Raw genomic sequence first — 25,805 nt, 5'->3', positions numbered from 1 at the left:
AGTAACGTACTATACTTATAGTTCATTTGCTACTATGTCCCCATCCCTTCTCAACGTAAGTTCTCTACTTGGAATTCAATACTCGTCTGTGTGACAATTATTGGTTTGAATTAAGCATATGAGTTACTGTAAACTAGTCAATTCACTGGGTTATCGACTATTCCCCTTCATCTCACTCTTGCTGAATTTGTTCTTAAACTTTATTCGTTCAATACTACTGAAGACAGTATAAATAACTTCTTCGTTTTGCTATTTCTTGCCATTTATTTACTCCATTAGGACAATATGGACGCTGCCGGTCGCACGTTCTGTATCCCCCATTGTATCTAGTTTCATTTCGGAAATGAGATTTCTCTCTTCCGGTTTCCCTAATTCCCTTTTAATTCCCCGTACCATTTATCGCAAATCCGCTGTGTGTTTGTTTAGTGCCCATCGCGATTCCAAATGCCACTCAATTCTGGAGGGTTTTGTTGTTTAAGTCCTTGTTTGTTTTCCACTTGATTCTTCCTCTCGGTAGAAGCCTTTTATTGTTGTTCCCACTCGCTCGCTTGACTGTTCCGTCCCATTTTCATTTCACTAATCTAACGAGAGGTCTCCGAATGACTGACGTCGTCTCCCAGTTGCTGTAACGCACGCGCGTGCCCTGCTCCTCAAATGTTGTCACCCTGACGTGTCGGTCATCGGGAAGAAAAACTCGAATAGGGTGAGGGTGAGATGCCAGGCTAGTATTTGAGTGTGATGGTCGTTCGCAATGACGACGAGTGATCGCCTGCATGCATTCATGTGGGTGTGTATATCGCTCGAAAAAACCCACACTGCTAATCCCAACTTGGCAATTTTTCGCTCACAAAACCCATTCTAGCTGTCATCTTCAAGTGTACGTAGTTCAAACCAGCTCAAAAATAATATCTGAGCGTTGTTTGGTTTTTCGAGCTTAAACCTCTTTTTGGAATTTGGGAAACTGAGCCACGAGGGTTGTCATTAGTATCCCGCTCACCGTCTCTCCACTCTTTCTCTTTGAGTTTGTTATCGTGTTAGTTGAAAAGTTTAGGGAACACTTGATCTTTACTCTCGGAAAACCGGGGTTCAAAAATGGACTGTGCTGGTGTATTTTACTTGAGGGAATGATGAATCCAAACGTTGTGAAACATCGGTGGCTAGGGTGAATTCATTAATTGTTGACGTGTTTGCTAAGCCTCACAATTGATCTGTAGACATTTCGTTGCCATTCCAGGGGGCATCGTCAATGCAGTGCGCTGACGGTATCTCCTCGAATGGTGACGGAATGTGTGCCAAGCAACTGTGAAACCGTGAACTAATGAGTCCAGGCATTCCAGTTGGGTTCAAGTACCCGAAAATGCCCTTACTGTTTGCTGATTGTCGGCTATAGTTGCCATCGTATGTTGCAGCTGCGGCACAGATATTGTGCTACTGTCCAGTTACCGATGGTTAAACAAGACTGATCGGGCTGTAAGTTGTGGTCTTGGAATATTCGGTGAGCAACTGAAAACTTTGACTTCTGAACTTTCTCGAGTATAGCATCATCTCTCTTTTTCTCTGAAGAAACTCAGTTCTTCGATGTGAACATCTGTTACAGCAAACGAAAAGCAGGACTTGACCTGCATATGCCTCAAAGATAAGGACCGCTGGCAGACATCATTGGCTCAAAGATTCGAACTCATTCCTACTAGTGCGCCTTACGGGCAATCTATGACTTCGAAGGGCAAGTAACTGATCACCAGCTCTTCACTCCAGCAAAGCTTATCCAGGTCCGTATGCACACGGTGTCGACTGACTAGCCCTTTGGATAACGAGGTCTGGCACCGGTTGCACATCTTTGGGCGTTGGATAGACATATTTTCTGCATGCGGTGATCAGCTTCTCAGCATAAGTAACCTGAGTCCCTAAACCAGTGACTCAGTTCGGGGGAGCGAACCCAAAATTGTCGCGTTCATGGGAATTGACCGACTTGTCAAAGTTACCTGTTCGACGAGGATGTCGCAAGCCGTTGCACTTTTTCCAATATTACTTAACACCCTACTTTTTTGAATGGAAAATAATTTGCACTGATTCCCGTCACCTTCTCAAATGGTGCAGTTTGTGCTTCAAGTTTAGTATGTGTATGTTCGAGAGAGAGAGAGAGTTGATGCAAGTCAGACCGATCGTTGACTGATATGAGCTAGTGATGTGTGATCTGGTTGCGTGTTTTGGGAGGGTTGGGTCACCGCATCATCTGCATATACCGTCGGTTTCAAATACTTCTACTTAATCTCAACTGGTTTGATTTGTGTACCATTATTTGGGCATACCGTCGGTTTAAATGCTGTCCCTCATTCACGAGAAACTACCCGCAAGGCCCATTAGACCCTCGAGGAGCAGTAGCTTTGGATATCGTTCCGACTGAGACTGTGTACCTGTTTCACTTGTACATTTAAGCTTAGATGCTAAGAGAATCTCGAGTAGTTGTGGAGTCGCCTTCATTGGTGATTGGAATCCCAAACAAACTTTGGGGTGAAACTGACAGTTTGGAATCTTGAAAAAATGCTAGGATGAATACGTTCTACCACAGTCAAATACACTATGGTGAGTTTCCGGAAGGGGGCTGAATAGAAACAAAAACTTCAACGTTGCTTTCGGGAATTGTCTGTCGTTCGCTGTTTCATCTAGTTATCTACTCCCAATGAAATATTGTCATTTCAATAGTAGTTCAGTACATTAGCTGTCTGCAACCTAACGACAAAAATGATCCGGGAACGGGGATTGGTTAATCAAGTGTGTGGCTGGAAATAGGTTGTACCGACTGTTGACCGTGCGTTGGGTCTTCACGGACTGACTGCGAAAGCTGTTAAGACCAATAAATGAGCGATTGGAGCCCGGCTGCACAGCTTTCCTCCAGAAGTACGTTCCTCTAGGGTGTTCTAACTGCCTGTTAACCTTGTCGAGTACTATAGATACTCATGAGTGTTCGGTCGCCACCCCCTCCTGATGAGAGACTGCTTTTGGTTGGCTTTTCATGTGGTCTCTTCAGGAGACCACTGCGCTTGCCAAACCATTTTCTCGGAAGTTTGCTTGGGAGTATGCGGTCCTACGATCCATATAACTATTAGCCAAAGTGGCCGACTGGCTCATCGAGGACTAGTTACTGATGAATAGCTGCGCCATAAATAATTCTCGGTAGAAAATCTACTCACTTCTATTGGTTTGTTTGTAAAACTTCGTGAGACTGGTCTCCTAGGATACCGGTCGTCAAAGTATCACATGACCGATCCCTCCACACCCGGTCGAATCGAAATAGCCTTTTGGGAATCAGTCGTATCCTTCCAGTACAATATTCCACGAAGAACACACTTGTGCCATCTACCACAAGCATGCACATTAGAACGGACTGCATGTTCCTACAGGAATCGTGGCATCTATCATCTCGCTTACTTCGTTTGACTGCTTTACTGGAGGCCTTCCTTGATCTCTTGATGCAAGACAACGAGCAATTACTCGAACAGACTAAATTGTGTCCATCATGCACTTCAACTAATCGATCCTACTCATGTTACTCCGTCCCTACCCGTCATCCCACTTGTTATTTTAAGATCAAATCGTTGCATTATAGCCAACTGGTACGACCTGCTCTGTCGAGGGTGAAAATTGTATTCACTGATCCTGAGAAGTGGCACGATACCCTATACCTTTGCTGGCTCCGCTATTAAATCGAATGGATAACGCTTCAATAGCTATGCTTGTCTTTTCGATGATTCTATGTTGTCTTTCTGTAGCATTTGTTCACCGAAGCGTGCGCAACAACCGGCTCGCCACCTGTGATGTCACGTGCACTATTAGCTCGTTTTATTTATTAGCTCGTTGTAACGCCAAATCGAGGACTTTTGTGGTTTTCACTCGTTTTCACACGTTACAAATGGTTACATTTCACTTCACACGATATCAGTTTGTTTGTATACTGCTCCCATTAGTAAGCTTGAATAGAAAAACTAACAAAAAGCAACTCACCATATGCTGAAATGTCTGTGACTCTGTCATCCGAGCCTGAAGATTTGTTCACAACAGTTTAATCACTAAATGATGAGACATCGTCAGTGAATGCACACTGAGGATTGCTACTGTATGTGCATTGGAACGTAACTGCCAACGTAACTTTCAACACTCATATTGAAATAGTTACATTGATCAAAAAAGTGGAGGGCCGCTCATGATCGCACGAGCACGCCCAATCTGAAAGTCCATTGGTTCTTTCTACGCTTCTGTTGAACTGAAAATCGCCACAGAGTATTACTGACCCATGGATTTGTATCTAATGCCGGCTTTGAGTCTCCGTAGAGTTCTGCTCATGGTCGTATAGTATCCATATGGGGCTATCAAAGTCGCTTCAGCTGGTAGGGAAGCCGATCTTTCGTGTGCACAACCTCTTTACAACATTTTCACCAGTGGTGAAATTCCAAAACTATCCTGATGACAACTGCTAAGCGTATCGCCCAGCTGGCCCCCATTTTCGGTCGTTTTAATCATTCCCCTATTCGATTGATTTATGATTGCACTTTTTTCCTCTTGCCGGCTTCATTCTTGCCACAGGTGCTGGACATGGAATGATTGGTATCTTGTTCGCTCTGATGCTTTTCCCGAGCTATTTGCGATCTAATCCGGCTGCAGACCAAGCTGTACAACAGACCCTTCTCTATCTGATAAGTATTACGTCGCCCCAGACAGGTAATCTGCCCTGTGCGATGGATGAAGTTGGACCGCAGCGTCAACGCCCGGATTCAGATATTCTCGTCCACTGGTGTCATGGTGCCACAGGTTAGCATACTTACTGAGTGATGCTTTTATCTGCCCTGTGTGAACTGTTTTTGGTGAATCAGTACGACTGATTTTCAACAAAGCGAGAATGACTATGTTGAGAGATAAATAAATTTCATACAATCTCGTCCACCGCAATACACGCAAGACCGAATAAAGTGAAAAAAGTACGGAATCGTTCGGTATGGAACTTAAGTGAAACGTGATCGTAGCCTCAAAGTGACCATCAGGTTTTTCTGGGCCCTCGTCCACCGCAATACACGCAAGACCGAATAAAGTGAAAAAAGTACGGGCATCGTTCGTATGGAACTTAAGTGAAACGTGATCGTAGCCTCAAAGTGACCATCAGGTTTTTCTGGGCCCACATTACAGGCCAGAGTCGATTAACGAATATTATTTTCTCGAGGGCCTTAGGTTTTTATAGTAGCGATTTCTTCGTGCTATGGCCAGACGCCTGTTATTCCAAGTTAAATCAGGGTCAACCGACAAGCTCCGAACTCGTTTAACAGGGTTAGTTCTGCTCTTGTTTCAAGCCTACGATCACTTCTACCAGTTTACTTATCTCTGCAACTGCAGGTGAATGAGCTGACTTTCTGATAGAGCTGACGTTGGAGTTCTGACCAGAGGCAATCGTATAGCCCTGATGGTCAGGTGTGCCACAAAGCAGATTCGGCACAGGACCACGTTTAAGGTCTATTTGAAGTGGCTAGAAACATTCTCACCAGCCTAGGGGATCTCCTGATGAATAGAATTCTTCTTGTGCCTCTTGGTGTCTCACTTTAAGTTGCGCTTCAGTGAAATAGTTTGACCGATATTTTATTTGTGAAATCGCTTACAAGTTGTGTTGCGATGCCTGTTGCGTCCGGCTACAAGTGCGCTGAAAGCTCTAACAAATATTAGGGTTCACTCATAATGTAATGTGGAACGGCTGTGAGAAGCTTATTTTTTGGGTGTCGTACAAAGCCAACCGTTTTGCACCAGACACCGTAATGGTGTCACTCGGTTCTAAACCGTAATCTTGAGTTCTCAAATCTTCTCGCCGTTATTTTTCACCTGACGGGTGGCGCGCTTGCATCCTTGCTTACAGGTGTGGCGAGTTTGTGCACAGAACTCTGATGATCTGAACGGGTGAGACAACCTTTCTACTGAACATCTGATTGAGAGTAAAGGAGACTACTATCAAGGAAACCCGTCCCCCGGTTCACTGTCACGTGACTGAGTTTAGTCAACGCCATATCATTAATAGCTCTCACGCGGCTGTGCTGATTTCGACCCGACTTCTAAGCATGCATCTCGTTTTCGGAATCCCTAAGGTGTACTCTATCGTTGGGTGATCGTGAATTCACTTGGTCATGTGGAAAAGACTATCCAGCCGTGAGGCACATAACCATGTCTCGTCAGCTGAAAGATGCACGTGATTTTTCATTACTTTGCGACCCGCCGAGTACCACGCGACGGAGTAGTCGAAAGAGGTTGGGAGCTGTCATTCCTATTCTTATTTCCAGTGACAAAACCTGCTAATGGTGATCCTTTGTTTGTTTGCCCAGCTGGGCAGTTTGGTGGCAGGCGCTTCATCATCTGTCAAGGTGATATCATCGGTGCGTCGTTAGTGGAAATGCATTACAGACTGCTAATGGTCCGTCTTACTGGTTCACTTAACTAATAACCAAACCTAAACGTCTCCCAGCACCGCTGAATGAGTTCGACAACGCTTAGATCGATCGTCTGCTTTTGCTGACCAACTCCATCTCTCTTCTAGTTTAGTAGTAAACCAATCTGACACCTATGGCCACCATCGGAGAATCCCATGTGTAAGTGCGCTATTTTGCATTGTACCGTGCTTAGCCTACATGGAGCAAACTTTACTACAACTACCCTCAGTTAGTATCTACACAGTGTGTGCACCCTGCTGTGTGATGCGGTCATAAACGTCGTACGGTTAGCGGACTCCTGATCATTTTCGAGCACAGCGACCTCTATATGTGTACAAACTCACTAACTCAAACCGTATGTCTCGGAGACGTGAAAGGCGAATAATGAGGATATTTCAAGTGGTCAGCCCTATCGTGCTATAAACCAGAAAACTTATACGTTCACTTTAGCCGCAAAGAATCTCCGTTGTTTCAGTTTTTGTGACATCTGAGCAGGTGTAAATAGATAATCGTTCAGCTGTAGCACGCTTTCGGTGCCTAACTACCACGTCACCAGAGGGAAGCACGAGGGCTGGGATACTGCCAGGTTGCCCCAGGGCAAATCGAGAGGCAAAGGTCGGGTTCGAAACACGAACCTTCCGGTCAGTAAATTCGTACTCTAACCACTGAGCCATCTGGGTTGTTGTCCTCGAAATCACCCGCATTATCAGAAAGAAAATAGTTATTGGCTGATTTCAAACATGTGCCGCTTCAGGTAGCGTCCAGGGGTGAATCAGCAGTGATCGTCCCGGACAATCACAGAATGTCAAGTCATATCGTTCAGTTGTGACACCATTTCGGATAGCCATCAATGAGCTGCAAATCTTTATCTGGCACTAACTTACTTCCACTGATGATAAACCCATCTGCCCTTCAATGATGTTTTACCCGGTGGTACTAATTTCACTTTCACCTCTTTATTGTCATGGGGACTGATTCTTATCGAAGACAATACACGATACTTGTGGAATTCGCTCATTTTCAGATCAACTTGGTCTTAACACGAGAATCCACAGAATCCAGCTGAATATCTCGTTTATGACATTCTTATGAGTAGTATGCTCCTCCCTACAGCTAACTTGACATCTGATCACATCCTTGGCGCAACGTACGTGTTTTGCAACGTGCATCTTAAATCACGGTTTCAGAGTTTCACCTGCTCGGTCGTTCAAGGACTGACGCTATAAGTCATGTTCTGGCATCAAAAGCACACTCATCTCTGTCACATCTGGCACCCCGAGTATCCCGAGCAGATTCAACCTTTAGACATCTCCGACAGTAGTGTTGTAAGTAGCATGAAGTTGAATGAAATTCTTCAATAAATCGGGGGGAGCTTCTATAAAATAAGGTGGTGAAAGAATTCAATTCAGAGTAGAGAAAATAATCAAGAGTTTTCACAGCACCAAAAGATCAGTAACAAGAAGTGAAAGCGTACGCCACCTTGTAAGGTATCTTCCACAGAGACTATCACAATAATAGTGAAGAAGGCTCTTCATCCTTAGTTGCTGAATTATTTTTCAACTGATTTTCGGCCAATCGGTATTTGCACACCTAGGGATTTTTCGTGTATTTTTTGCCGTTGAATAAGGCGACACATATATGCAACCGGTACATTGCAACTATTTTGCGAAGTTGTCCATCCTCATCGGTCAGTGTTTAGAGCAAGAATTTACTGACCGTGAGGTCCGTGGTTCGAAACCGACCTCTACCTCTCGACTTCCTTTGTCTAGCCTTGGGCAATTTGACGGTATCCCAGCCCTCGTGCTTCCTTCGGGTGGCACGGCGGCTAAGCACCGAACGAAGGCTACAGCTGAACGATTTGTGTCCATTATCAATAGTTATTATGGTACGAAGTCAGCCATTTTTACAGACTTTCACCTTCAATAACTTGGCTGTGACTCCCTTCCCTACATCCCAACCAACTCTGTAGAATCATGAGTGATTCACATTTGTCATGGTACGTGACGCAATTTACTTGCGGAATCTCCTACGGACTCGTATTCACACCTTTTTCAGGATTACGATTGTGCGTTTCTTATTGATTTTCCTTTCCAGCTACCACTACCCCCGCAGTGAGGAAGCAGGTTTCTATCCCAGCGAAGTACTATTCGGATGTCATTCCGTCACATCTTTTTGTTGGATATCATAGTAACTTTGTTTGTGCCAAGAATAGGCCCATCTTATTTAGTGGCCCAGCGTACATCAGATTCGAATGGAACTTAGGTAATGAAGATCGACACAAAGCCCGTGCACATCTGGGAAATAGCAGATTCTGTAAGTTGGGTGGCTCACCTATGTTGTCTCCCGTGAGAGGATCAGTCCCCCGTAGTGATTGAAAAGGCGTTGATAAGTGAAGGCTGATAAGCTAGCATGTCTCTTCTACGTCTTGTCCAAAAGTGGTCGGAAGCTCCGTGGTTCGAACCCGAGCTCTGCATCTCGACTTCTACTGTCTAGGTTTGGGCAACCTGGCAGTATACCTGGCCTCGTGCTTCCTTCTGGTGGCATGAAAGCTAGGCACTGAAATGGTGAACGATTATTATTTATCATATTATTGTACAAATGTAGAGTTCATAGTGAAAAACCACTTTTCCAGACCATCCAACACATCGGTTTGAAGACAGCCACTTATACTAAGGACTTTTGACCAACTTTAAGCACTGATTCAGTGTGCAGTCGAAATGACCTCGCCGAGTGTTTCTCTGTCTCTCTCAGAACTCATCGAAACTGAAGAATCGTTCATGTTGAAATCGAAAATTACTTGGCAATATTTCTGTTGACTCTGCTCTATCTAGCGAGCTAAATTGGGTCGGTGTCACTCGTGGTGTTTGGTTTGCTTCTGCGCGAATGGTTCACCGCGTTTCTTGGCTGGTTTCTTCTTGAATTTTCGCTAAAGACCGAACTAGATAATTTGCTTCCTCCAAAATGTTCCCAATGTGTGTATTTTTTCTTAAGAGGGACTGTCGTATCCACAATACCAAAACTCGTGAATCACCAGACCCATTTCTTTTCTCGAGTTCTTTGCTGCAAAGAGAGAACTTTGTAATCGGAAGACAAAGAACACCGTTCCCGCTATTTGCATTGGATGCGTAGCTGAGGGATGCTCAGGCTAAATACGGTAGTGCACCTTGGAAACCACGGTAACAGCAGCCATGATAACATCTCGCTTCGTCTATTTATGCCACATTAATCTCTCGTCCTGCAGATAAGATATCGTCACCACAGTTTATCATATGGTGTTCGGTCCTTCGTGCCCTCCCGAATTTCGCTCATGTCAGCAGTGTACAATCGTCGCCCATGTCAGTAGTGTGAAACGGTTGCCCGGATTTACGCTCGATCGGTATAACCAGCAGATTAAAATTATGTCGCTGTCTTGGTCCACTTCTGGGACGGGAAGGAATACTCACACCACGTGACTCCACGGCAAGCCCACTGGCTTGCTACCATGGTAGCTGGCAGCTGATTCCGATTCAGACGCGTCAGGGTCACACCAAAAGTACGGAACTGTGTTCCGTTCATTTCATAGACAAGTGGGTGATTGGGTGTTTGGACAAGTTGCCCAACCACAGACGTGGTTCTGTTTCAAACGAGCCGCTTGTGTGTTGCGACCTTGAACAAGCACGTATCATTCTGTCAGAAACTTTGGTTTGAAATCGCCTCGGGAATTGAGATTGTGTAAACCCTTACAGTTGAAATGGTTAATCTGTCACACGTTTACAATAGCACTAAGAATGTTCCCGCCATCATCATCAGCTGTAAACCGTGTAGTGTCGCATGATGCTTATAGTTGCCGTAGCTTCGCTAGCTGATGATAATGAGGGATAAAGGAGATGGATAGCTCGCATTGAAGGCAGCAGCCAACATCCAATTCATTCTGCTCAAAATAATGTTTCTGGAATTACTCTTCCCCCACATTAGTACGCATTAGCCGAGAGTGATTTTCTGGGCGAATGGACTTTCACCGGAGTCGTGCTGCGCGTATCCAACCTCTCCAGTTTGATTGTTCACTCACATTCTCATTCGTATCCGTCTTGATTGTTCTTATCACCGTTTTAGGGGCAATAATGGCCTACGCACGTGCCTACTTACTGTGGAAAGATGAACGCTATTTGGCCGAATGTCGCCGTTGTGCAGAGACGGTTTGGCAACGGGGGTTGCTCAAAAAGGGACCAGGTTAGTCATGAACCTGCTGTTGATTCCTTAAGGGGATCAGAATACTCAAAATATACGTTGTCCCAGGCCAATGCTACTCACAATACAGTTGCTGTTAAATAGCCACCTGATTTCCCCGTGTTTTTTCTGTCCCCGAATTCTATCCAATACGGACTTCGACTGGTGACTGAGGGTTACTCACTTGTTTATGTCTTACACTCATCGCTACCGGCTCTGTGTTTGCCTATCTGCTCACCGACCACTGCTTCTGTTTGTTGCCGTTGTGACCGAGTGCCCGGTGTGGGGGAATCGAACTTGAAGGTCTGGACGGATTTCAAGCTACTGCCCATCTGGCCACGAGTCACATGACCAGTCGTCATAACCAGTCGTCCTGTCCAGAACGATGTGTGTGTTTCTCCGTTGGTCCGCGCACACTATGTATGGGCTTAGCGATGCGCGACATATTTCTATTACTGATAAGCGAGACTCGTGGTTCCTACCGCTCCATCTGCTGTTTGCCACAGTCCTGTTGTCCTTATTATTACTGTTAAATCTGCTGTCCAGTGTCCCAAGTACGGATGTTCCTGTCGATCTCGCTTCTAACTTCGGGTCTGCACCCCAAAAATCACCCTCTCTCCTGCGTTGGACCATTTTTGGTTTAGCAGCGCTTCATCAACATTGAAACTAAATATCGTGTTTTTTGTTTGTACAATTTCAGCCATTTTCTTGGTTAAATTAAGCATAGAAAGGATAAGGTAATATGGGCTTAGAAGGGGACGAGAGTGGTTCGAACCCGACCTCAGCATCTCAACTTCTCCTGTCTAGGTTTGGGCGACATGGCAGTATTCTAGCCCTCGTGCCTCCTTCCGTTGGTATGGCAATTAGGCACCGAAAGGGATGTGGAAATGTGATACTCTTACGGATGCCAAAAGATGCGGAAGAACATTCGATGGACTGTGTCGGAGGCAGCCATGTCTGGATGCCAAAAGTCATTAAGATTCACACAGGTGCACAGTCCAGTAGTCAAATCAGTTGGCTGGCGATACCAGCGTTGCGTGCAAGACTCGCTCTTTTGGGTCCGACACGCAGGCAGCACGTTTCTCGTCACTGATGTAATACTCTCGAATTGAGAAATAACACGTTCGAATAAATCAAGTTTACAATCGAATTGTAGAAAGATAATAAAATAAGTAACAAACAACCACAACCACAACCACTTTGGTTTACAAAAAATATAAGTGAGTGTGTCGAAATATCGGTAGGTCGGGTGTGTGTACCGTTGGTTGATCAGATGGCCGTTGATCTGTTCGCCGAATCTGACAGTTAGCTTGCAAACGTCTCGTCCCCAGTCGGAGAGACATCTCCAGTGCGCACTTGATGACAACGGCAATGATCAGTCTACTCTTTCAATCTCACCCATCAATTCTTCCTGATACAGTGGCCTGAAGAACTGCTATATCTGCGACCCTAATCAGGTTTGAGTCATATCGCACCTCAGCAATCGAAGACAAGCTGAGTATTCGAGACAGCCGTGCTCTGTGATCTGTGGGTGCACACGATTGAGTGGATACGGACTAGGCGGTCGTCAGCGTGGTCACTCAGAGGCACCTCTCCGTTGCCCAAAGCAAGGTACCTACCGTTTAAAAGCATCATCCACTGAACTATACTGTTACAATACGAGGTCATCATCGTCATTAATAGCAACACCAGATGAGAATGTCCATGCGCACTGCCGTAAAACCATGTCGATGTATTTCAGTAGTGCCTTATAATTGAAAAAAGAACGAAATGGGGGAAAGGAGGACCTAGGACTAGCCTACAATAAACATCCGAGGTGCTTACCCTTTCAACACTCAGTCAGACAATCTGAATGGAACCTGACAGCATGAACGCCACTGACACCGGTTAGCCCCATATTGCTCAGTGTCTCCAGCCAAGCACAAGGAGGGTCACATGGACCCCGTCCTCGAAGGCGAANTGTCTGGATGCCAAAAGTCATTAAGATTCACACAGGTGCACAGTCCAGTAGTCAAATCAGTTGGCTGGCGATACCAGCGTTGCGTGCAAGACTCGCTCTTTTGGGTCCGACACGCAGGCAGCACGTTTCTCGTCACTGATGTAATACTCTCGAATTGAGAAATAACACGTTCGAATAAATCAAGTTTACAATCGAATTGTAGAAAGATAATAAAATAAGTAACAAACAACCACAACCACTTTGGTTTACAAAAGGCGAATATAAGTGTGTCGAAATATCGGTAGGTCGGGTGTGTGTACCGTTGGTTGATCAGATGGCCGTTGATCTGTTCGCCGAATCTGACAGTTAGCTTGCAAACGTCTCGTCCCCAGTCGGAGAGACATCTCCAGTGCGCACTTGATGACAACGGCAATGATCAGTCTACTCTTTCAATCTCACCCATCAATTCTTCCTGATACAGTGGCCTGAAGAACTGCTATATCTGCGAGCCTAATCAGGTTTGAGTCATATCGCACCTCAGCAATCGAAGACAAGCTGAGTATTCGAGACAGCCGTGCTCTGTGATCTGTGGGTGCACACGATTGAGTGGATACGGACTAGGCGGTCGTCAGCGTGGTCACTCAGAGGCACCTCTCCGTTGCCCAAAGCAAGGTACCTACCGTTTAAAAGCATCATCCACTGAACTATACTGTTACAATACGAGGTCATCATCGTCATTAATAGCAACACCAGATGAGAATGTCCATGCGCACTGCCGTAAAACCATGTCGATGTATTTCAGTAGTGCCTTATAATTGAAAAAAGAACGAAATGGGGGAAAGGAGGACCTAGGACTAGCCTACAATAAACATCCGAGGTGCTTACCCTTTCAACACTCAGTCAGACAATCTGAATGGAACCTGACAGCATGAACGCCACTGACACCGGTTAGCCCCATATTGCTCAGTGTCTCCAGCCAAGCACAAGGAGGGTCACATGGACCCCGTCCTCGAAGGCGAATAGCACCCAAACTTTTCGCAACATTCTTCATTCCTTTCTGTCATGTCAAATTCTGTCCCCCTCTAGGTTTACGCTACTCCGAATTAGGGATGGAAAACAGCGTTCCTCTCGGTGGGCGGTAACTCGGCCTGCGTAACACACGACCCAGCCAACTTAGCTTGCAGTGCTAAATCCATACTTTGAGGGAATTACCCTCTGGCTCACCAAAAAACCGTCTACTGGTCAATGCAATGCTGGTGCCAGCCGACGCCAGCTATACTTCTGAGACATCAGCTGTTGAGGTTCCCCATGCAGAGTTGTAAGTCACGCGTAGGCCTGACGATCCTGAATATCAAAAGGAAGAGTTTAGTTCGAAAGTCTACATAAAAGTAATGAAAAAATTACGCAACAAACTTCGATAGTCCACGCTGGTGGCGTCAACAAGTGTGCACGTCTGTCACTAACTGGCACAGCGCAGCACAACAGAACCGAGAGCGGAATGTTGGTTCAGTTGTTTGGGTTGCAGCCGTCTTTCCGAGGCCAGTCTCGCGATTCTGATTGGCGGTGCAATCACACGGAAATCACGACAGGTCAGACCAGGCCCATCAGAAGTTGAGCAACAACGTATCGCTAATGGGTCAATGGCGCACGCAAACGCAGTCCAGTAAACGAGTGTCGGACGGGTGGCCTTTGCTGCAGGGTGAATGGTGGATACGGAGAAGCAAAACTATTGGTGATCTCCCTCCCCCTAGATTCTCACACGGCCACAAGTTGATATTCGCGAACTTCTGCGGCATACATCGATTACGTAAAACAGGAGCCTGGCTGCCTTACATTACCGTCAGCTCCATCGTCATCATCATTATTATCATAATCACATCCTCGCTTGAGTGCTTAGCGTACTTCAGCTGAGTTGTGCGCATGGCTTCCTTCTTCCTTCCAGTGGTCCTAGCGTATTTTCCCCTTATGTGTACCCTCACCACCGCGCACGTGTGAACAGTTGCCAAGACCAGCACTGGCTATCTGTTAGAACGGGGCGAAACCATTAGGCTATTTAATCTATTATTCCGTTGAGTGGCTTGTCTGTCCAAACATTCGCGCCCCTCTCAGTCAGATGTTTTCTGTTCCGGTTTCCCCGACAACAAACGGTGCTTACGACATCCATTGTGTAATTGCTGTTTCTGATAAGCCTATTCCCCAGGGACGATGACGCCATTGTGTTATTATTCCCCCGTCACTTTGTGAGACACGTTTTTCACCCTGTTCTTTTCCAAGACCAATGTATATTTATCTCAACTTAGTTGAAGTTGGTTTCAAACTGTTTTTTGCAGTGTTTGTACTTTTTACCCTAGAGGAGTACTACCTCCACTTGCAGATAAAAATCTGTTCGTTTTGTCCACCTAAACTTGCGTCCACGCATGGAACGATTCACAATGCCCTTTTATACGGATTCAGGAAAATCAAGTAAACTCAGGCGTAGTAGAGCAGTGGTCGTACCTCGAAGCGGAAAATAACCAAAGACTTGTGATTGTCTTGCACAAGTCAGGCCCTATCTCAGTGGCAGTTGTTCGTACGATAGAAGGGTTTATGAATATGATTAGGTGAAATATACGCGTGCGATATGAGTAAGCCAACTGTCAGGCAAGATATCGAAAAATCTGCTTGAGAGGTTTTCAGTCAATTGTAAAATCTTTGGGACCGACTAATTAGTCATCTTAGACCCACTGATAACTGCACACGGCCTTGTGTCATCTCGGCTGAGCTAAAGCCGGTCTCCACACGCTTGCCAGTTCCACGCACCCTATCCTATTCACACTGGTGTGTTTGGCGATTTCCACCACCTCGGCCACCAGTCGCCGTGGTATGGATCTTAGTCCCCGTCTGAAAATGTCTACCTTTTCAAAATCTGTCATGTGCATAGTGTCCAGTTGCCGTTGCCAAGTCTTCGACTACCGCGTAGTATTCATCTACACTTCTGGGTGACCTGTCAATACATCGTTTGTGCTCACCGATCCTATTGCTCGTTTCCCTTGACGTATATAAACCTCCGCGCAGTCGTTACATTTTATTTTGTACACACCGTCTGTAGTCCTATCAACCGAATGGCGACCCTTCAACCTCACCATCAGTGAGCGTAAAGTCTTTCTTTCCTGGAACGCTATTCCAATATCAGCCGTATTCAACATCCTATTCTTCATTCCTTTCTGTCATGTCAAATTCTGTCCACCTCTAGGTTTACGCTACTCCGAATTAGGGATGGAAAACAGCGTTCCTCTCGGTGGGCGGTAACTCGGCCTGCGTAACACACGACCCAGCCAACTTAGCTTGCAGTGCTAAATCCATACTTTGAGGGAATTACCCTCTGGCTCACCAAAAAACCGTCTACTGGTCAATGCAATGCTGGTGCCAGCCGACGCCAGCTATACTTCTGAGACATCAGCTGTTGAGGTTCCCCATGCAGAGTTGTAAGTCACGCGTAGGCCTGACGATCCTGAATATCAAAAGGAAGAGTTTAGTTCGAAAGTCTACATAAAAGTAATGAAAAAATTACGCAACAAACTTCGATAGTCCACGCTGGTGGCGTCAACAAGTGTGCACGTCTGTCACTAACTGGCACAGCGCAGCACAACAGAACCGAGAGCGGAATGTTGGTTCAGTTGTTTGGGTTGCAGCCGTCCTTCCGAGGCCAGTCTCGCGATTCTGATTGGCGGTGCAATCACACGGAAATCACGACAGGTCAGACCAGGCCCATCAGAAGTTGAGCAACAACGTATCGCTAATGGGTCAATGGCGCACGCAAACGCAGTCCAGTAAACGAGTGTCGGACGGGTGGCCTTTGCTGCAGGGTGAATGGTGGATACGGAGAAGCAAAACTATTGGTGATCTCCCTCCCCCTAGATTCTCACACGGCCACAAGTTGATATTCGCGAACTTCTGCGGCATACATCGATTACGTAAAACAGGAGCCTGGCTGCCTTACATTACCGTCAGCTCCATCGTCATCATCATTATTATCATAATCACATCCTCGCTTGAGTGCTTAGCGTACTTCAGCTGAGTTGTGCGCATGGCTTCCTTCTTCCTTCCAATGGTCCTAGCGTATTTTCCCCTTATGTGTACCCTCACCACCGCGCACGTGTGAACAGTTGCCAAGACCAGCACTGGCTATCTGTTAGAACGGGGCGAAACCATTAGGCTATTTAATCTATTATTCCGTTGAGTGGCTTGTCTGTCCAAACATTCGCGCCCCTCTCAGTCAGATGTTTTCTGTTCCGGTTTCCCCGACAACAAACGGTGCTTACGACATCCATTGTGTAATTGCTGTTTCTGATAAGCCTATTCCCCAGGGACGATGACGCCATTGTGTTATTATTCCCCCGTCACTTTGTGAGACACGTTTTTCACCCTGTTCTTTTCCAAGACCAATGTATATTTATCTCAACTTAGTTGAAGTTGGTTTCAAACTGTTTTTTGCAGTGTTTGTACTTTTTACCCTAGAGGAGTACTACCTCCACTTGCAGATAAAAATCTGTTCGTTTTGTCCACCTAAACTTGCGTCCACGCATGGAACGATTCACAATGCCCTTTTATACGGATTCAGGAAAATCAAGTAAACTCAGGCGTAGTAGAGCAGTGGTCGTACCTCGAAGCGGAAAATAACCAAAGACTTGTGATTGTCTTGCACAAGTCAGGCCCTATCTCAGTGGCAGTTGTTCGTACGATAGAAGGGTTTATGAATATGATTAGGTGAAATATACGCGTGCGATATGAGTAAGCCAACTGTCAGGCAAGATATCGAAAAATCTGCTTGAGAGGTTTTCAGTCAATTGTAAAATCTTTGGGACCGACTAATTAGTCATCTTAGACCCACTGATAACTGCACACGGCCTTGTGTCATCTCGGCTGAGCTAAAGCCGGTCCACGCTCGCTTGCCAGTTCCACGCACCCTATCCTATTCACACTGGTGTGTTTGGCGATTTCCACCACCTCGGCCACCAGTCGCCGTTGGATCTTAGCACCACCTCGGCCACCAGTCGCCGTGGTATGGATCTTAGTCCCCGTCTGAAAATGTCTACCTTTTCAAAATCTGTCATGTGCATAGTGTCCAGTTGCCGTTGCCAAGTCTTCGACTACCGCGTAGTATTCATCTACACTTCTGGGTGACCTGTCAATACATCGTTTGTGCTCACCGATCCTATTGCTCGTTTCCCTTGACGTATATAAACCTCCGCGCAGTCGTTACATTTTATTTTGTACACACCGTCTGTAGTCCTATCAACCGAATGGCGACCCTTCAACCTCACCATCAGTGAGCGTAAAGTCTTTCTTTCCTGGAACGCTATTCCAATATCAGCCGTATTCAACATCCTTAGTTGCCGCTTAGTTAAACCCACTGGGTATCCGCTATCTTGAAGCCTTTTTACCTCAAGTTGTGCTGCTCTTCGGTCGGCCTCTTCCTGTTGAAAGTATACTAGCATATGCTGCTTTCGGGTGTGCTGATGAGTAACTAAAGACCGCACCACTGTCCGTTGATTTCCGGTGAGTAGTCGGTTTGGTTTCCCACCACTCTTGTGCGTCGTACGGTCAGGGAAGAGTAGGGTACCCGATGTGAACTCTGGCTCCATGTTAGGGTCTAAAGTGTTAAGATTTTGAAATAATTCGTTAACGTTATCACACTTCATCACTGTGAATGAGTCGCCTACATACCCTCCGTAGACACTCGAATCCGTTTGAAGCTCTCTGTCCAAAGTCTTCCCTGTCAAATTCGTGGATATTGGAAATCCCATGGCCAGACTTTGTTCTTGAGTGTATATAACTGAGTAAAAAAAAAACAAAACAAACTGGGCTACCCAAAATTCGCGAGGAGGGTGTCCCAATAAGGCCAGTAATGAGTGGTATAGGTCCACCACCAAATGAGCTGGCCGGCAGATCATCCACACACATCCGAAATTCGTATGAATTTGCCAAAAAAGTAGCTGGGTTTCAGTTAAGCTAGATGAATTTCTCGTTAGGTTTGATGTCAACTAGATGTATAAGAATAACCCCAAAAGCGGACGTTTCGGAAGTAGCGAGAAGGCTGTTATTGGCAGACACAGTGTTGCAAAAACAAACGCAACTCTCGGTGGAGGAGATAGTTTAGGGCATAAAAACGTGTTCAAAACTCAGCATCATCCACCGATTGTTTACCAGACCTCTCTGAAACGATGTCTGAGAGGTCTTTCAGGTTATACAATAGATTATAAAGCAAATTTTAGGCTCAACAAGATGCAAGACAACACCGACAAGTTTTGGGTCTTTTAATCGCTACTTCTGTCTTGAACAGAGACCGTTATCAACAGTTATCTGCCCATACAGTAAAACACGTAATTGATGGCATGAACTTCTAAGCTAAAATGTTATCACTTGAGGAGACAGTCAATACCAGGCCATGTTACTAAGAGATAATGGCACCGTATCTAGCCACCCTGTTGACCAGAATACCCAGTTTTTCGATTTTAGTGCACATCCCTGCTTATTTTAAGTCAGGGTCACGAAATCTGTGGTAGGTCCTGTCCCGGAACTTAATAAAAGTACCAGCTTCTTGGTGTAAATCCATGAGTTTTTACCTGATCAGAAACAGTGTCGTTGGTTGCATTTGGTATGCTTAAATTGATGTTCAGATGTACTCGTTCATGCTTGATACACCATCTGATAGGCCGGACGATCAACCTTTGTTTGCAGTATTGATCAAAACCGAGCGTCCACAATTGTGAAAAGCTCACCTGACTAGCTGAAGAACGATTTCTCACATTCCATAGTGTTGTCAGGTTGTAGAGCGCTAACCCCATCTTAGACTCCGTGTGGCCTAGTGAGCCCACAAGTCACTCTCCCGGGATTATATTGAAGCTGATGGTGTTTTACGCAATACATCCCTACCTGCATATGGTACCACCAGTGTATTATGACAGAATGGATCAAAACCAAAGAAGGTCAAAGGTCACCTAATGCCGCCTGAGACTGGTTTGACAAGGTTTTTAGACTTGTTGTGGTCTTACAATAATCCACTTTGTGACAACTCGATGCAACGTCAATCTGGGCAAATCTTGCTCTGTTGAGTTATCCTAAAATAAATCGGCGTTTTTTTAACTTGCAGTTATAGAGTCATGTTTTTGTGTGCCATTTACGTGATGCCGACTGAATTTCAGGTTGATAATTGTAAAAAGCGACAAGTTAGATTCGTATGTGTCCGTAACTTTGTTATTTCATCTTTATTACGCCTTCGGGTAGCATTTTGACAACACTGCCTACAGTTCATCTCTTGCCCTTCTCATTCTACTTAGGTATTTGCCACGGTGTGGCTGGGAGCGGTTACGCTTTGCTGCTCATGTTCCGTTTGACAGGTGAACTCGTGTACCTTCATCGGGCGGCCATGTTCGCCACATTCATGCAGTCGGATACATTCCGTCAGGCCCGTCGACCGGACTGTCCACACTCTTTGTTTGAAGGCCTCGCAGGCACGGCCTGTTTCTTCGCGGACCTCGCTGATCCGTGTAAATCCGGATTCCCGTTTATGAATCCGCTGTGGGATGTCGAGTAGATCACATCCTATGTTATGCTTAATCATTCGTGACACACGAGAGGGGATTTTGCTTTTCATCCAATCTCCTCTCTGGAAGAAGCCTTTTAACACTTGTACCAAGAGTCAGTCATCCTTCTGTATGCAAACCCGGTTTTCTTTTCATTGTGTGCGCGTGATTTGTTTCAAATAAACAAAAAAAGATCCAATTTGACTGCAAAACTTGAGTTGCTCTGGGAGCTTTTTTTTCAACGGAAACTGTTATATGTCTCAAGTTTCAGTTGTGCTTGTGAATCGCCTAAGAGGCACTGATTACTTCTCATACTTGTGGCCATCTCAGCTCGTTTGTTGAAGTTTGCCGATCTTGAAGGTCCGTAAATACCTGGAATTGGGAGGTCCGTGTACTTCTCTTGTCAAGTAGCGGAGAGAATTGGGACTTATCTTTCGGAAAACCCAGATGCGACGCTAAGTGCTCCCACTCAGCTGATTATCTTCGTCATCCTCATCACCACTGTCCTATTAAATCGTAAACTGAACTTGTTCACACGCGTACGGCGATAAAAGGTGGTTATTTCAAACTCAACTTCACAAGTGGAAAAGTGAGATTTAGTCAGAAAGGATATTCGAGAGGAAATTGGTTTTTGCTTGCGGTACCGTGATCCTGATAGACAACCTGACTTGCAGCTTCCAGCTTTCGTCAACTGTATAAAAGTTAACTTGCGACCATTTCACGTCATCCGTACTGTAACAGTGAACAGTTCCGAAGTGATCAACAGTCGAACTGCTTTCACGGGAACTATGCATTCGCAGCGCAAGTTCTCGGCACACTAAATTTTTTTTGCAGTGAACAACCGTCCGGTCTATGCATTACAAAAACTGGGTACCGGTATCATACAGCTCCAACCTATATTTAGCACCAATTGCTGAAGATGTACAATAAGGGAGTGCACTACCAGAGACCTTTTGCAAAGTGATGTCTATCATTGGCTTATAAAGTTCCTCTCAGAGGGAGAGAGAGGAAATGTCAGATTTCGGTGCAAAACTAATCTACAGAAAAGCTTCTGTTGTGGAATTCCATTGCCTGCGGTGCACTGTCATTTTCACACACATGATGTTTTTCAACAACACTCCCACCGTTATTCTGATCTCTATCTCCACGTGCCTTTACGGCCTGTTTTCTCACCGACATTCGCGATTGTCACAAGTGATCACACTTCAGACATTCTCTGTTGCACATCTGTTGCAGCAGGGGAAACTCAGTTTAGAGCTGTGATGTGTCCTTAAACAGAGTAGTAGGTCTTGGTGGTTCGGAAGACTCTTTGTTTACGCACGCACCTAAAGTCCAGATAAAAAGAAGACTCGTTGCAGGAAATGAGTGCATCAAACGAACGTTATGGTAATTATATCATCTTGGGGCGGAACTTTTGGCTAGTAAACTGATTCTTAAAGAAAGTGGTGTTCTAAGCTACAAACCTATTTGTTTGGTGCCTCTGACTACTGTAATGAGGTGAAGAGGATTACTTTAGACGTGGCGGTTCGAACTACCATGATAGGACTGCTCGTATTAGCTTGACCGCATGTGCATTTCTTTCTCTGAAGCCGGAAGCGGTAAATATATGTGATAGAAATAAGGAGCACCAGTGAGCACCCGATGCGACCTTATTTGCCAGAGTTGCTTGCCATCATCACGGCCGGTATCAGAGCCTCCATTCCGGGACACGATAGCAGCCATCGCACCAGAGCTTGTTGTCTCTATGACTTTCTTGCCTGGCTGTCATGTGCTTTTTCTGCGTTGTCTAAACAGCTTTCATCCTGGACTTGGATGGCTGAGAACAGCCGTGAGAAGCAGGCGGTTATTTGGATCAAGCACGTGGTCAATTTGCAGGGTGTCATCAGCTCACATACAACGTGAGTGCTTTTGCCCGAAAACAGTTTTCTAACAAGAGAAAAAACGAAAATGCTCTCTAACAATGACCAATTTTCAATTAACTGACGACATTTAGGCATTTACTATAGGTTGCTCAAACACCCGGTCAACTCATTGTTTGAGCATTGAACGGAGCTAACAGTTCTGTACTTTTAGCTTGTCCCCAACCATGCTGTTGAGGTTAAGGTCAGATTTTCACCGAACAATTCGGCAACAAAAAACACTGAGATGTGGGTCAAATTTTATCTTTTCGAGCGTTATGCACACGGGACACTTGCATGAGTGTAGGCAACCCAATGTGATCGGAGATTAGGGCACGGCAGTACAACCACACCAGTCGACTTGCACTGACTCAATGCGGCTGAGTAATACCCAACCGTCGATCTATCAGACAGCTGTTCTGGCACTTGTTTGTTGGGTCAAGCGATGGCACACATAGTGAAACAAATGAGTTTAGACTGTAGTCAGGCGATGGTGTTATTGAGTTTTCCGACCCGGAAAGTTTGGACTAAACTGGATATTGCAATAGATGCGACGCTAAGTGCTCCCACTCAGCTGATTATCTCCGTCATCCTCATCACCACTGTCCTATTAAATCGTAAACTGAACTTGTTCACACGCGTACGGCGATAAAAGGTGGTTATTTCAAACTCAACTTCACAAGTGGAAAAGTGAGATTTAGTCAGAAAGGATATTCGAGAGGAAATTGGTTTTTGCTTGCGGTACCGTGATCCTGATAGACAACCTGACTTGCAGCTTCCAGCTTTCGTCAACTGTATAAAAGTTAACTTGCGACCATTTCACGTCATCCGTACTGTAACAGTGAACAGTTCCGAAGTGATCAACAGTCGAACTGCTTTCACGGGAACTATGCATTCGTAGCGCAAGTTCTCGGCACACTAAATTTTTTTTGTATTGAACAACCGTCCGGTCTATGCATTACAAAAACTGGGTACCGGTATCATACAGCTCCAACCTATATTTAGCACCAATTGCTGAAGATGTACAATAAGGGAGTGCACTACCAGAGACCTTTTGCAAAGTGATGTCTATCATTGGCTTATAAAGTTCCTCTCAGAGGGAGAGAGAGGAAATGTCAGATTTCGGTGCAAAACTAATCTACAGAAAAGCTTCTGTTGTGGAATTCCATTGCCTGCGGTGCACTGTCATTTTCACACACATGATGTTTTTCAACAACACTCCCACCGTTATTCTGATCTCTATCTCCACGTGCCTTTACGGCCTGTTTTCTCACCGACATTCGCGATTGTCACAAGTGATCACACTTCAGACATTCTCTGTTGCACATCTGTTGCAGCAGGGGAAACTCAGTTTAGAGCTGTGATGTGTCCTTAAACAGAGTAGTAGGTCTTGGTGGTTCGGAAGACTCTTTGTTTACGCACGCACCTAAAGTCCAGATAAAAAGAAGACTCGTTGCAGGAAATGAGTGCATCAAACGAACGTTATGGTAATTATATCATCTTGGGGCGGAACTTTTGGCTAGTAAACTGATTCTTAAAGAAAGTGGTGTTCTAAGCTACAAACCTATTTGTTTGGTGCCTCTGACTACTGTAATGAGGTGAAGAGGATTACTTTAGACGTGGCGGTTCGAACTACCATGATAGGACTGCTCGTATTAGCTTGACCGCATGTGCATTTCTTTCTCTGAAGCCGGAAGCGGTAAATATATGTGATAGAAATAAGGAGCACCAGTGAGCACCCGATGCGACCTTATTTGCCAGAGTTGCTTGCCATCATCACGGCCGGTATCAGAGCCTCCATTCCGGGACACGATAGCAGCCATCGCACCAGAGCTTGTTGTCTCTATGACTTTCTTGCCTGGCTGTCATGTGCTTTTTCTGCGTTGTCTAAACAGCTTTCATCCTGGACTTGGATGGCTGAGAACAGCCGTGAGAAGCAGGCGGTTATTTGGATCAAGCACGTGGTCAATTTGCAGGGTGTCATCAGCTCACATACAACGTGAGTGCTTTTGCCCGAAAACAGTTTTATAACAAGAGAAAAAACGAAAATGCTCTCTAACAATGACCAATTTTCAATTAACTGACGACATTTAGGCATTTACTATAGGTTGCTCAAACACCCGGTCAACTCATTGTTTGAGCATTGAACGGAGCTAACAGTTCTGTACTTTTAGCTTGTCCCCAACCATGCTGTTGAGGTTAAGGTCAGATTTTCACCGAACAATTCGGCAACAAAAAACACTGAGATGTGGGTCAAATTTTATCTTTTCGAGCGTTATGCACACGGGACACTTGCATGAGTGTAGGCAACCCAATGTGATCGGAGATTAGGGCACGGCAGTACAACCACACCAGTCGACTTGCACTGACTCAATGCGGCTGAGTAATACCCAACCGTCGATCTATCAGACAGCTGTTCTGGCACTTGTTTGTTGGGTCAAGCGATGGCACACATAGTGAAACAAATGAGTTTAGACTGTAGTCAGGCGATGGTGTTATTGAGTTTTCCGACCCGGAAAGTTTGGACTAAACTGGATATTGCAATTCTTTTGCAAACAAATTTGGTTTTGCGAGAGACTCACCTGGATTCCAGCTGAATACCTCGTTTGTAATGTTCCCAGGCAACTGAATTCCAGGCCGCCTCATGTTTCAGTCGCTGTGATATTCGAGATATCGCGATACATATATATTCGTAACGCACTACTGATGAGGTCGCTGAAAACCCCTCGACAGCTCACGACCGGTGTCGCCCTTCTTGGGGCTCATCAGGTAGGCGCATTCCCCGAGTTTCCGTCAACCTTATGTTCTGTTGGTAAGGATGACGTCTGAGACGCGAACAGTTTGCACTGAGGATGAAAAAAGCTTGACCTGACGGAATGAAAACACGGAACCCCCAGTGTCAAAAAGCGCAATTCGATCACCGCTGTTGGACTGATCAGTCGACAGTTTAACTTACCTCTCTATGCTCCGAAGCGATGGGTTTGGAGAAACCGATTTGCCTTAACGTCCTACTGCCTGGTATTCCCCTCTTGACCCAAGGTAAAAACTGTCGCATCTCCAACAAACTGGTAATTCTGCTCAATACTCCTATTCTGACAAAGTCATGCATTCGAGTTGCCTTGAAAACTAATAACTTGTGCACTGTCAATTACTTTGGCACACTTAAAACACTTTTCATGAGTTCTCCAGCCCAGACTGATCTATATTTTAATCGAGGTTTTGTCCTGTAAGTGAAGTCAAACTATGCTAAAAGCTATGAAGGGAAGCACACAGCCTCCTTATGCTGATTGAGAATCATCACCAGTCCCCATCTCACGGGGTCAATTTGCAGGTCGCTTCCGACGCAAACTACGGAACTTTATTATGGAAGACGATGAAGTCATGCTTTCATTTGATGTCACATCACTGTTCACTTCATCCGACCACAACCTCGCAAGGAAAACCATAGCAGAACTGCTTCGGAATGTTCCAAGCACGTCAGAAGTCATGAAACCTGAAAGTATATGCCAACTGTTGGACTTTCTCATGGATGCCTACTTTACCTTCGATGGACAAACATATCAACAGCTGAATGGAACTCCGATGGGATCCCCAATATCAGGATTCATTGCTGTGGCGGTAGTGCAAAGGCTAGGGCGTGCGGTACTGTCGATAATCAATCCAAAGCTGTGGATCCGCTACGTGGACGACACCTTTGTCATCATGAAACGGGATTCAGTACACGACGAACTCAAACTGT

General features: G+C 45.4%; 1 protein-coding gene across 1 annotated transcript in view; it reads left to right on the top strand.

Moving 5' to 3' along the window:
- The window catches only part of T265_13985 (hypothetical protein), a gene marked incomplete at both ends in the record, with an annotated part of 46,752 nt that extends 26,379 nt beyond the window's left edge, over nt 1–20,373 (top strand). The window contains 3 exons of the mRNA XM_009171514.1: nt 4,582–4,806; nt 10,551–10,667; nt 19,923–20,373. Coding sequence (XP_009169778.1) covers nt 4,582–4,806; nt 10,551–10,667; nt 19,923–20,179 — 599 coding nt within the window. The remainder of the gene's footprint in view (nt 1–4,581; nt 4,807–10,550; nt 10,668–19,922) is intronic.
- Between the last annotated feature and the right edge of the window lie 5,432 nt (nt 20,374–25,805).

The sequence above is a fragment of the Opisthorchis viverrini genome (assembly GCF_000715545.1).
Source record: "Opisthorchis viverrini unplaced genomic scaffold opera_v5_131, whole genome shotgun sequence".
NCBI classification, from domain to species: Eukaryota; Metazoa; Platyhelminthes; class Trematoda; order Opisthorchiida; family Opisthorchiidae; genus Opisthorchis; species Opisthorchis viverrini.
The sequence above is the reverse complement of the archived record's forward strand: the minus strand, read 5'-3'. Positions and strand labels throughout refer to the sequence as shown.